General features: G+C 46.5%; 1 protein-coding gene across 1 annotated transcript in view; it reads right to left on the bottom strand.

Annotated features, from left to right (window-relative positions):
- The window catches only part of arfgef2 (ADP-ribosylation factor guanine nucleotide-exchange factor 2 (brefeldin A-inhibited)), a gene marked incomplete at its 3' end in the record, with an annotated part of 107377 nt that extends 103067 nt beyond the window's left edge, over window positions 1-4310 (bottom strand). Inside the window, exon 1 of the mRNA XM_084313308.1 lies at window positions 3996-4310. Within this exon, the coding sequence (XP_084169434.1) occupies window positions 3996-4179 (184 nt within the window). The 5' untranslated portion in view covers window positions 4180-4310. The remainder of the gene's footprint in view (window positions 1-3995) is intronic.
- Window positions 4311-14003: the final 9693 nt, after the last annotated feature.

Below are 14003 nucleotides of genomic sequence, written 5' to 3'. Positions count from 1 at the left end.
ATGGGTCTCCCAGTCCCTCCACTCTGCAGTAAACAGCCATCACTGATATAGAGTGTCTGGTCAGTAACATGGGTCTCCCAGTCCCTCCACTCTGCAGTAAACAGCCATCACTGATATAGAGTGTCTGGTCAGTAACATGGGTCTCCCAGTCCCTCCACTCTGCAGTAAACAGCCATCACTGATATAGAGTGTCTGGTCAGTAACATGGGTCTCCCAGTCCCTCCACTCTGCAGTAAACAGCCATCACTGATATAGAGTGTCTGGTCAGTAACATGGGTCTCCCAGTCCCTCCACTCTGCAGTAAACAGTCATCACTGATATAGAGTGTCTGGTCAGTAACATGGGTCTCCCAGTCCCTCCACTCTGCAGTAAACAGCCATCACTGATATAGAGTGTCTTGTCAGTAACATGGGTCTCCCAGTCCCTCCACTCTGCAGTAAACAGCCATCACTGATATAGAGTGTCTGGTCAGTAACATGGGTCTCCCAGTCCCTCCTGCTCTGCAGTAAACAGACATTTATTTTTCCGGTATCCCTTCCCACTTTATCCAATCAGGAGAGAGAGAGAACCTTAGATATTTTTTACTTATTTCAAGAAGTCCTGCCAAGACAGATTTGCTTACTGCACTGGCAGATTATTTTACCTGTTTAAAGCACATATTGTACATAGATTTTATTTCTTATTTTTGGAGTTCTCTCTTCTGATTGGATGAAGTGAGAACGGGATACCAGGACATTTATTTTGTGTTTACTGCAGAGCGGAGAGACTGGGAGACTAAACACTCTATATCAGTGATGGCTGTCGTCAAGTGTGTAGAGCTATTACTTTAACATGTAGTCAGACCACTTATTATTATAACAAAGACAATACGACTTACAGCTCCTTTAAGCCGGGCGTGTGACCCACCACCGCTGCATGAGGAAGGGTCACATGAGTTCACGTTGATCTCGTTAGCGCTCACAATAAGAGGCAAAACCTCCAACTCTCACAAGCACCCCAGTTTAACAAATATTATTACAACCATCATCATCATCATCATCGTTATCGGCAGCACGCCACATTAAAAAGGAACTTAGCTGCCTGCCTAGCTACGCTTCGAAAGTCAGTTCCACTGAAAGACAGAGATGATAACAATTGGGCCCCAACTCTCTCCACTGCATACCTATTCTGTAATTATGGAGAAATTAGATTAACGAGATAGCCCGGAATCCACCGCACGCCACAGTGGCATGATATTACTAACTGGTCATTTGTTCTGTGGAAGAAGGGGGCTTGTGGGAGCTGAGAAAGAGGAGCTGCTTACGGAGTGCCTAGCGTTCCCCAAACACTGGACAGACCAGACGGACCAGCAGCATTGCCCAAACATAGGGCCCACGGGCCAAACGTGACCCCTAGCAACAGTGTTTTAGCCATTCAAAGGGTTCCAGAGTGTCGTAATTCTATCCGTTGTAATTTTGATGCAGATTAACAATTTCTAGGTCCGAGTGATATTGGAATTGCTTAATAGAAGTCAAATGATTAACAAGAACGGTCAATAATGTGTGATTTAAGATAGGATAATCCTTTATTGATCCCCTTGGGGAAATTCGGGTGTCAAAAGCAGAGTTTCACAGTCCTGAAAAAAATAAACAGTCCAGTATCTAATATACACTATAGATACAAATACAGTATAATAATATAAAAAGTACGAACACAAGATAGTCCAGTGGTTAGAGTCCAGTGATATGAGGCTCTAGTGCAAAGAAACAAGATAGTTGGTACGGTGGTGATGCGAGTCTCTAGTTGGCTCCTTGTTACGTTTCTAAAGTATCAACATCAGCCCACTACAGGCCCCTGGCCTTCTCGTCCTCTACGTCAAAAAAAATAAGGTTCGGGGCACCCAGAGTGACGTACGTACAGGCCAAACGTCAGTAATGGTGACTGAACGTAAACATTACCGGCACACTCGTAGGAAAATGTGTTTCTAGTAACTTCAGCAAACAGCCGTAATAATCAGCGTTTAATCAACTGTGTAAACAGCTCTAGCCCACACTAACAATCTACAGGTTAGCCTCGTCTCCTTCCACAAGGTCTAGGGTGGAGCAGTGTGAGAGGATGAGAGTGGTGTTGTCATCTAGTACTACTAGCCCAACACCACCACCATCATGAATAATGAGAGCGTGTGGAGCAGACAAAGCAAGGCACGGCACAAATAAACCAGTTTAGCCATTTCTCAACGGCTGGGAAAAGAGACTTTTGCGCAAGACCACCCAGAGTAAACCAGTAAACCAGGAAGTGCAACGGAAACAGGACATTTGAGTAGTGGATGATCATCTTCTGGGTGGGAACCATGTTGAGCAACGAACCAGACCGGGGGCCAATCATATTTGAGTGACAATGAGACAACTCTCTTGTTAAGATCAACCATTGATTGAAAATTGTATTTAACAGATTGCAGAATGGGTACAATACAGTACGGCTCAATACACACAATTGTTAAGGGGATGCAGACCAGAGAAAGACTTTCGTCTTGTTTACATCAGGGTCCCCCATTTTCAATTAATTCATGACCATCTGAGCATCTCATTATTCAGTTGGGACATCTAGGCCAAGAGGGAGGATACAGATGGCGAGGACACTCTGAGTGGGACAATAAAACAACACTGAACAACTGTGTGTGGTGTGTGTGTGTGTGTGTAAGACTATCTGGTCTGTTGAATGGAAAAGCAGGGACGTCAGACGGTCAGAGTATCCTGGAGTTGGATTGCCTGTGTTGTGTGTCCGACACTGAATGGCAGAGCAGGAAGGTTCTCCGGCTTATATAGGATGAATTGAAAATGGGGGACCCTGATGTAAACAAGACAAAAGTCTCTCTCTGGTCTGCATCCCCTTAACAATTGTGTGTATTGAGCTGTACTGTATTGTACCCATTCTGCAATCTGTTAAATAAAGTTTTCAATCAATCAATCACAGACAGTGCTACGTACAGCAACACGATTGGTCTGTTTAACCAGCTACTGCATGCCGGCTAACTTCACTAGCTACAACAACTGTCTGAGTTAATAACCAGACTTCACACAAAGTTGAGCAGAATAATGTGACTTCAAATAACATGTTATGGTGAAAACATAGTTAATAATGCGCGCCCCCCCCCCCCCGGGCTAACAGAACAGAGCTAGCTAAGCTAATGCTATCCTGTCAGTGGGCTGTTAGCTCACTAGGTAGTTTGTTTTGATTGAAAATTGTATTACCAGATTGCAGAATGGGTACAATACAGTACAGCTCAATACACACAATTGTTAAGAGGATGCAGACCAGAGAAAGACTTTCGTCTTGTTTACATCAGGGTCCCCCATTTTCAATTCATCATAACATACAGGTAGACAGTACAGCTACATCCAGACATTTATGACATACCAGATCTACAAATACACAGTAATGTGTGTTTATGTTTATGATACAAGAAGAGTCCATAAAAGATAGTATTATACATTTGACGTAGAAACTGTACATTATATTATATCCTGTCAGTGTGGTTAGCTCACTAGCTAGCCATGTTTTGTGTTTATGTTGTTTTATTGATTATTATTATTCTTGTTTGATGATTTGTATATATATGATTGTATCCAGTCAGACCCCATGAAGAAGAATAGTTGCTGCTGAAATAAAGACATAAAGACTAAATAACAAAGAGATGCAATAGTTTGGCTGTAACGTCGCTGCCTGACTGACAGCTGAGCCACCGAAGGCCCCACAGGAGCTAACAGAGCTAACGTGCTAACAGAGCTAACGTGCTAACCGAGCTAACAGGAGCCAACAGAGCTAACGTGCTAACAGGGCTAACAGAGCTAACAGAGCTAACGTGCTAACAGGGCTAACAGGGCTAACAGAGCTAACAGGGCTAACAGGAGCTAACGTGTTGACAGCTGAGCAGCGGGTCTGCAGAGAGGTGTAGTGTCCGTCTGTCAGTATTACTACACTATATGAATATAAACCCTAACCCCTCTCCTCCTCACCCAGGGCCACCTGGCAGGCTCTCCGCAGCTCCCCGTGGTGGCTCCTCTTCAGCTCCTTGTCCTGCAGGATCTTCTCCAGCGCCCGGCTGAGGAACATGCTCTTGGTTCGGACGCTGCTCTCCGTCTGCGGGGCTGCTGTTACTCTGTGGCGCTGGTGCTGGTGTTGTTGTTGATGTTGTTGCATCTCCAGCTGGTTAGATGATAATAATACTCTCCTCCTTCAGGCCGCCGTCATCATCATCATCTTCATCTCTCCTCTGCTGCAGGTGAGAGAACAGAAAGCTGAGCAGCAGGATCTCCTCTCTGTATCCACTGACTGACTGTCTGTCTGCTCAGCTCAGCACGGCGCCGCCATGTGGATACACGTCATCACGTGGTGACGCGCTCAGCTGCTCGTTGTGTTTTGAGAGGGGGGAGAGGGAGGGAGAGAGGGAGAGAGAGAGAGGGGGGGAGAGAGAGGGGGCGAGGGAGAGAGAGATGGGGGGAGGGAGAGAGGGGGAGGGAGAGAGGGAGAGAGAGAGAGGGGGGGAGAGAGAGGGGAGGGAGAGAGGGGGGAGAGAGAGGGGAGGGAGAGGGGGGGAGGGAGAGAGAGATGGGGGGAGAGAGAGAGAGGGGAGGGAGAGAGAGGGGGGAGAGGGAGGGGGGAGAGAGAGAGTCAGAGAGAGGGGAGGGAGAGAGAGAGGGGGGAGAGAGAGGGGAGGGAGAGAGGGGGGAGAGAGAGGGGAGGGAGAGGGGGGGGAGGGAGAGAGAGATGGGGGGAGAGAGAGAGAGGGGAGAGAGAGGGGAGGGAGAGAGAGAGGGGGGAGAGGGAGGGGGGAGAGAGAGAGAGAGAGACAGAGAGAGGGGAGGGAGAGAGAGAGGGGGGAGAGAGAGGGGGGGAGAGAGAGTAGTCTCCCTCCTACAATCATTTGACCTGACTCCCACTGCCATGCCTCCCACCCACAAAGCAGGCAACTCCTTGGATCTCATATTTTCCCGTAACTCCAGCATCATTAACACCACGGTAACTCCCCTACATGTATCTGACCATTCCTTCATATCCTTCTCACTAACTCTCATGCTTAACCGAAAGGTCTTCACCCCAACTCAAACCGTCTCACTCAGACGCAACCTGCCCTCCCTATCCCCCTCCACCCTCTCCTCTGACATACTGTCCGCTCTACCTTTGAGTGACACCTTCTCTGCTCTCTCCACAGAGATGGCAACCTCCACCCTCCTCTCAGCCCTTGCAACCTCCTTCGACAAGCTCTGTCCCCTCGTTGAGAAACCTGCCCGCCGTTCCCCACCCAGTCCATGGCTGACAGATGCAGTGAGAGAACAAAGACAGGTCCTGAGAGCGGCTGAGAGGAAGTATAGAAAGTCACGCCTCACTGCTGACATCGACACATATCACAACCTCTTGTTAACATTCTCCAAAACCATTACTAATGCCAAAGCTTCTTTCTTTCACCATAGGATCGTGGCCTCTGCCAAGAATCTTCGCAAACTGCATGCTACCATGTCCTCCCTCCTCACTCCCCCCCCCCCCCTCCCTCATCTTTCTCTGCCGAAGACTTTGCGATCTTCTTTGTAACTGAGGGGTACAATTCCCTGACTGTATTAATAAGTATGGTATCATTAAACCACTACTGTCTTATGTACATTACTACTGGCCATACAGTACACAGGTATATGAGATGAACACTTCCACAATGACACGGTTCCACACAAAACTTGGTTATAATAATATTTATTAGCAGCAATGATAGTATATTACAATACTTTACTTAGGTCGCGCTTGTAAGGCGAAGAATGTGCGTGAGTAAGTCAAGAGCGTAAGTCCATTATAATATTACGCAGGAGATAATAAATACCACCTGTATCCTAGGAATTATATCTATGGTACACTAGTAGGGCAGCGGGAGATACTAGTAGGGTTCCCACCGGTTGTAAGCCAGCAGGGGGAGGAAATGTTCGAATGCAAAGTCTGGATCAACGGGGACTCAATAAGCTCCTGCTATGGGAGGCGGTACATTACTCCCTTGATCGGCAGACGAAAGCAGCAGCCGTAATCCAAGTATGCGTGCAGCATAGGTGAAAGCCGGCCAGCCTCTCCGAGAGACGGGCTCGAGTGATGTTCCTCACGGGTAAATCCCACACAGTAGTGGGTGTAGACGATTCTCCTCCGCTCCAACAGCCACAGGACCAAAGCAATAATCCAGTCGGAAAGGGCTCTGCATTCACCGGTGTAGATTCTCCGGTGCGCGGTACTTCACATTAACTAGGTCGAACTTGACGTTATTCCACTAAGCTCTGACACTTTACTGTCCTATTCGCACGCGGTTATAAGTGCTCTATTTAGACGCACGGTTGCTCACTTCACTTGGTCGTTGACTCGTGATGAAGGCTTTTACGTTTGAGGGTAACACGTTTCTAGGTTAACTCGTTCGAGAGTAACTTGACTTTAGGCTAAGTGCTTTAGGCTAAGTGCTGCTGTATCCACCTGCGACGTATTTATACGTACGGTGAATAATCTAGTACCAGCCTTATTCCTGTCTCGTATTCTTGCGCAGAACCGGGCATGTCCAGGCAAGCCTTGGCGGTGACTTTGAACTAGACCTTGGGGGTATGGCAGTGGCGCCTAGTGGATCGCTATCCAATAAGAGAACGAAATATTATGGTCTGTACTAGGTAAAAGGGATATTCCGTGTACAAAGAATACACAAGGAATATCAGACGATATACAAATACTATGCAATATATATCAAGTAATAAATATATATATTCGGTTTAATCTGATCCTTCGTAACATTCTTTGAGGAAAAAGTGGAGAACATCCGCAGCTCCTTCTCCCAACCCCCACCCATTCCAAACGCTGAATCGAGAACCTCATCCTTCACTCTGTCATCTTTCTCTCCCATTACAGAAGCCGAGACCCTGACACTGGTAACGTCGAACCGTCCGACTACATGCCAGCTGGACCGGCTACCTTCCCCACTCCTCCAGACCATAGCACCAGACATCCTCCCATTCCTAACTGCAACCATCAACTCCTCACTCAACTCGGGGGTGGTCCCCACCTCCCTAAAACAAGCCAGAGTCACGCCCCTCATAAAAAAACCATCCCTGAACCCTACCGTCATAGGCAACTACCGTCCTGTCTCTCTTCTCTCCTTCCTTTCTAAAACACTTGAACGTGCTGTATCCAACCAACTTACTGCTTATCTCTTACAGAATGACCTCCTAGACCCTAATCAGTCAGGCTTCAGGACTGGTCACTCCACAGAGACAGCCCTCATTGCGGTCACAGAGGCACTTCACTTAGCAAAAGCGAAAGGCCTCTCCTCTGTCCTGATTCTCCTAGATCTATCTGCAGCCTTCGACACAGTCAACCACCAGATCCTCCTCGCGGCCCTCGCAGGAATGGGAGTGGCTGGCTCTGCGCTGACATGGTTGTCATCATACCTCAATGACCGCTCCTACCAAGTGTCATGGAGAGGGACCCTGTCGGCCACCCGCCCCCTGCGGACGGGTGTCCCCCAGGGCTCGGTTTTAGGACCCCTTCTCTTCTCCCTCTACACTAAATCACTGGGTAACATTATCACGTCTCATGGCTTCTCATATCATTGTTATGCCGATGATACTCAACTCTTCCTCTCCTTCCCTCCCTCAGATATCCACGTCTCTGAGCGGATCTCGGCCTGTCTGTCCGACATCTCCGCCTGGATGACGACCAACCACCTCAAACTGAACCTAAGCAAAACAGAATTGCTCCATCTGCCGGCCAAATCCTCCCCCCTGACCGACCTTCCCATCACAGTCGAGAATGCAGCTGTGACCGCGTCCCCGACCGTCAAGAACCTTGGTGTTGTCCTCGACGACCAGTTGAACTTCTCTGCTCACATCGCAGCGACAACCAGAACCTGCAGATTCCTCCTGAGCAACGTCAGAAGGATCCGCCCCTTCCTGACAAAAGAAGCCACCCAACTCCTCGTCCAATCAACAGTCATCTCCCGCCTCGACTACTGCAACGCACTGCTCGCTGGCCTCCCGGCCACTGCCACTAAGCCTCTTCAACTCATTCAGAACGCAGCGGCCCGCCTGATCTCAAACCTACCGAAGTCGGCCCATGTCACCCCACTTCTTAGGGACCTGCACTGGCTCCCCATTGCTGCACGAATCCGCTTCAAGGCCCTCGACCTAGCATACCGTGCGGCAAAGGGAACTGCTCCCGCCTACCTCCGGTCAATGGTCTCTAACTACACACCCTCAAGACCCCTACGCTCTGCATCTTCTGGCCGCCTCAGACCTACTCCTATCCAAGCTCCGGGAGGGTCATCAAAGAGAAGTCGCCTATTCTCAGTCCTTGCCTCACAATGGTGGAATGAACTACCCACCCCAGTTAGGACAGCCGAAACACGTCCAATCTTTTGCCGTCGACTAAAGACGCACTTCTTCAACCATTATCTGAATAAAAAAAAAAAAAATCTAACCCTAACTAACCATACTGTCATGCACTTGTCCTAATAAACTAACCTACACTGTAGCACTCAACACTTTGATGAACATTGTTACTCAGCTGATAGAGTTGTGCCCTTCCTGATGGCTTGTCGTACAGAACTTGTAAGTCGCTTTGGATAAAAGCGTCAGCTAAATGACTAAATGTAAATGTAATGAGAGAGAGGGGGGAGAGAGAGAGGGGGGGGAGAGAGAGAGAGCGAGGGGGGGAGAGAGAGGGGGGAGAGAGAGAGAGAGAGAGAGGGGGGGGAGAGAGGGGAGAGAGAGGGGGAGAGAGAGAGGGGGGGAGAGAGAGAGAGAGGGGGGAGAGAGAGAGGGGGGAGGGAGAGAGAGAGAGAAGGGGAGGGAGAGAGATGGGGAGAAAGAGACATGGGGAGAGACAGGGATGGATAGAGAGAGGGAGGGAGAGAGAGAGGGGGGAGAGAGATTGATTGATTGAAAACTTTATTTAACAGATTGCAGAATGGGTACAATACAGTACGGCTCAATACACACAATTGTTAAGGGGATGCAGACCAGAGAAAGACTTTCCTCTTGTTTACATCAGGGTCCCCCATTTTCAATTCATAGTGACATTTATGACATACAGATAGACAGTACTGCTACATCTATACATTTATGACATACCAGATTTACAAATACAGTACTGTTTGTGATACAAAAAGTCTAAAAAAGAGAGTATATATACATTTGACGTAGAAACTTGGGTAAGGTTGGGTAGGTGAGGTGGGGGGGGGGGGGGGGTTGGGTAAGTGGGGGGGATAACTGTACATTGGAGGGGGTTGAGTCCTTGCGGTCGATAGTGACAGTTATAATATGATGAAAAAATATATATAAATATATAAGTCGCCAAGTTGAAGTTCAGTTGTCGAATATTTCATAAAGGGTATGTCCACATGTGTTCGTCTCATTAGACATGTGTTCAAGGGGGGGGGGGGGGGGGACTAACTTAGTACTTAGTGCAGAAACCTAATGTCAGTTGCAAAATATTAAATCAAGCGCTCCCGTTTAAACAAAAAGTCCCCAAAATGACCACGGGGTGGCAGTAGAACAGTGTTACCCATGTATTCAGCAGTTAATTTTACTTAACTATAGAGACGGTCTAAAATAACATTGTAAAATGACCCAAGTTTATTTGCTGTTGCAATGTTTGCTAATTAAACCAAACTGTTCCCTAGCAACAGAACTCCAGTGAAAACCGAACTGAACATTCATTAACTGCAGAAGAAGAGAAGATTGTTTTATTGTCAATGTACACAAAGCAATTTAAAATGGTCTTTTTGCATATCCCTTCTAGTTACACATACACACAGTCCCCCCAGACATTATGCATTTCATCAGAGGGCAGGGTCACCCGCAGTGCAGCACCCCTGGAGCGAATTTGGGGTTCAGTGCCTTGCTCAAGGGCAGAGATGGTGGGCACTGTGATGTAATACCAGCCACACTTCAGTCACCAGCTCACAGCTGGATACACCCTCCCGTCAGTGGTGGGATTCAAACCAGCGACCTTTCGGTTACCAGCCGGCCTCTTCACCTCTGGGCCATCCCGCCGCCTGCGAACCAACGACTGATTCATGTAAATCAGTGAGACAGAGATCATACCAACAGGGATTGCTACATATTAGTTTATTTCATCCAGCTCGTTGAATCAACAATTATACATGTGCATCTATTTATTTTTATACATTTCTGTTCCGTCTTAAAACATTTATTAAATGTGATAATAAAAATGTACATCATGTTGATAAGAAAATACTGACAATCTTCAGTACAAATCTATACCTTAGGATTTATCTGGCAAGCAAAAATCATTGCTCATTCATAAAAAATAAAAAAAGGAACCAACCCAGAACAAAAAAAAAACAATGTTTTATCCTGCAGCCTATTGTGGATTCTCTGAGGCTACGTTCACACTGCAGGCAAAAGCGTCCCAAAAAAAAAAAAAAAAAATTATCATACAGTATGTGACTTTCACATGTGGTCCTAAATCAGATAACAAAGAGCACCTACGGGAGGCTGCAATTCGAAACTGGCCCACGTAAATGTCCAAACCCCCCCACCCAACCCCCTCCTAATGTACAGTTTCTTCCCCCTCGAATGTATATATTTTCTTTTAGGATCTCTGTTAAACAATACTGTATATTTGTATATCTCGTATGTCATAAATGGCATGATATATATCTGTATATCTGTATGTCATGTGTGTCATAAATGTCATGATGAATTGAAAATGGGGGACCCTGATGTAAACAAGACGAAAGTCTTTCTCTGGTCTGCATCCCCTTAACAATTGTGTGTATTGAGCCATACTGTATTGTACCCATTCTGCAATCTGTTAATAAAGTTTTCAATCAATCAATCAGGTCTGATTTGTTTAAACTAGCATATAAATAAACGGTGACTTCAGTGTCCTCCATGTTTACGTCCATCATCATTATTGTTCATTAAAAATAAAACAGATCTGAGCAATAAATCCAAATTGAGCACTTGAGCTTGCAGTGTGAACACAGCCTAATAATCATAAGGGTGTCTCTCTCTCCCGGGGAAAAATAATAATAATTCACAGTATGGAAACAAACGCGTCGTCACGGTGTCATTTCACAAGATAGGAATGAATCTGTCCAGTCAAAATCACCACCGGGGGGGGGGGGGGGGGGGAAGTATCTACCGTGAGATTTATGACAAGATAATATATCAATCATAAACAAAATCAGTTATATATATAAAAAAAAAAAAGTAAAGTCATAAAACGTGTACAAAGGAAGTAAATAATGTCGATGCAGGATTAGATCATAAATAATGTCACCGTGGTTACAATCCCAGTGTCCTTGTCGTGTTGTTAGAAATTAAAAGAAAAATAAATTAACATCGATTTCTAAAAAACTCCTGCGTCTCCCAGGAGATCTCTTGTTGTGACGTTTACTGCGTTTGGAATGAGAGGGGCGTCGTCAACACACCCCGTGTACCGTAATGAGTAGAGGGGCGTCATCAACACACCCTGTGTACCGTAATGAGTAGAGGGGCGTCATCAACACACCCTGTGTACCGTAATGAGTAGAGGGGCAGCATCAACACACCCTGTGTACCGTAATGAGTAGAGGGGCAGCATCAACACACCCTGTGTACCGTAATGAGTAGAGGGGCAGCATCAACACACCCCGTGTACCGTAATGAGTAGAGGGGCAGCATCAACACACCCTGTGTACCGTAATGAGTAGAGGGGCAGCATCAACACACCCTGTGTACCGTAATGAGTAGAGGGGCGACATCAACACACCCTGTGTACCGTAATGAGTAGAGGGGCGACATCAACACACCCTGTGTACCGTAATGAGTAGAGGGGCAGCATCGACACACCCTGTGTACGTAATGAGTAGAGGGGCGACATCAACACACCCCGTGTACCGTAATGAGTAGAGGGGCAGCATCAACACACCCTGTGTACCGTAATGAGTAGAGGGGCAGCATCAACACACCCTGTGTACCGTAATGAGTAGAGGACCTCTCGAGTAGGAGATCTGGAGTTGTGAGCGTTCGTAAAGTGTGTGTGAGCGTGTGTGTGTGCTTGCGTGTGTGTGTGTGTGTGTGTGTGTGTGATGGTAAAGAATCGTCTGTAGTAACAAGTCAGGCCCATAAATATTTGGACATCGACACAATTTTCATAATTTTGCAAGACAGCTGGCCGTGGAACCAAGGAAACTATAAAAGAACGAAGGGTCATGATGTCAGAACACCAGCGTTCTGTGCTCTATGACTGGTGCCAGACTTTGGTGTCGGTTCTATTAAAATTCTTTAAATATATACCGGCTATCTGAGGAAATATACATCAACCGATATATCAAACGTTAGCTAGTTAACGATGCAACACATTACATAATGATTCTGACCTCCGAGGTAATAACCTGTTCAGACGACGGGTCATAAAGGAGGAGACGGCTGGTGATCCCGTTCAACTCCACGTCGGACCGAACTGAACGTTTCCCCACGATGTGCGTTTCACGTGGCGCCGCGACGACCCTTTTTACAGGTTAACCATCTGTAGTGTGGTAGTGAAAGGTTAACCTTCTGTAGTGTGGTAGTGAAAGGTTAACCTTCTGTAGTGTGGTAGTGAAAGGTTAACCTTCTGTAGTGTGGTAGTGAAAGGTTAACCGTCTGTAGTGTGGTAGTGAAAGGTTAACCTTCTGTAGTGTGGTAGTGAAAGGTTAACCTTCTGTAGTGTGGTAGTGAAAGGTTAACCGTCTGTAGTGTGGTAGTGAAAGGTTAACCTTCTGTAGTGTGGTAGTGAAAGGTTAACCATCTGTAGTGTGGTAGTGAAAGGGTTAACCTTCTGTAGTGTGGTAGTGAAAGGGTTAACCTTCTGTAGTGTGGTAGTGAAAGGTTAACCATCTATAGTGTGATAGTGAAAGGTTAACCTTCTGTAGTGTGGTAGTGAAAGGTTAACCATCTGTAGTGTGGTAGTGAAAGGTTAACCTTCTGTAGTGTGGTAGTGAAAGGTTAACCTTCTGTAGTGTGGCAGTGAAAGGGTTCAAAAGGAGGATTGTAATTCCTACACCCTTCACCTGATTGGATGTAAATTCCCTCAAATTAAAGCTGAAAGTCTGCTTCACTTAAAGCACATCTTGATTGTTTTGGTTACAGAGACAAAATGATGAAAACTGTGTCAATGTGCAAATATTTGGACCAGACTGGACATCCTGTAATATCTGATGTGTGCGTGTGCATGTGTGTGTGTGTGTGTGGGGGTTCAGTGTGAGTCAAATGAACAAGGACAGCGTTTCACCTTAATACCCTTCCCACATAATTCACACCACAGGAAGTCACATCATTGGTACTTGGTCATAAATGATCTCTTTGAACTCTTCATGTGCAATCTAGGCTCAAGTCAATATTTCATATTCGTCCTCAATAACCAGTGTCGTGTTACATTCTTCTTACAGTGTGAACGTAGCCAGAGAGAAATAGAAAGAGAGATGACTATACAGTACTGAGATTTATTGAGCCATGGTCCAAATGAAATGGGGAGGGAGGGAGGGGAGGGAGGGAGGGAGGGAGGGAGGGAGGAGGCAGGGAGGGAGGGGAGGGAGGGAGGAGGGAGGGAGGGAGGGAGGGAGGCAGGGAGGGAGGGAGGGAGGGAGGGACGTGCACAGGACTTTAGAGGGGCAGGTGCTCAAAGGCTGAAAAGGGCACTATACCTGTGTCTGCTTTAACCGGGTGGGGGGGGCCCCCTTTTTATGCTTTTTGGGGGGTTTTGGTGATCAAATATTGAATATGTAAGGGATAATGTATAGCTACGAGGTCATTGTCGCAAAATAATTGACCGACACGTAGTTTAAAATACCGAGCCGCCTCTGCGAGGTGTTTTAAACGTCAGTGAAGGTCAATTATTTTGCGACAATGACCGAGTAAAGCTATACATTATCCCGCTTATTACATGGCTAACTTACTAACAATATACCTAAATCATTTGACAAATCGCAGTTGTTCTGTGGCTCTGTCAGCCCAAATAAAGTG

Source organism: Notolepis coatsorum (assembly GCF_963971535.1).
Source record: "Notolepis coatsorum genome assembly, chromosome: 4".
NCBI lineage: Eukaryota > Metazoa > Chordata > Actinopteri > Aulopiformes > Paralepididae > Notolepis > Notolepis coatsorum.
Note: the sequence above shows the minus strand (reverse complement) of the source record. Positions and strands in the feature narration are given on the sequence as shown.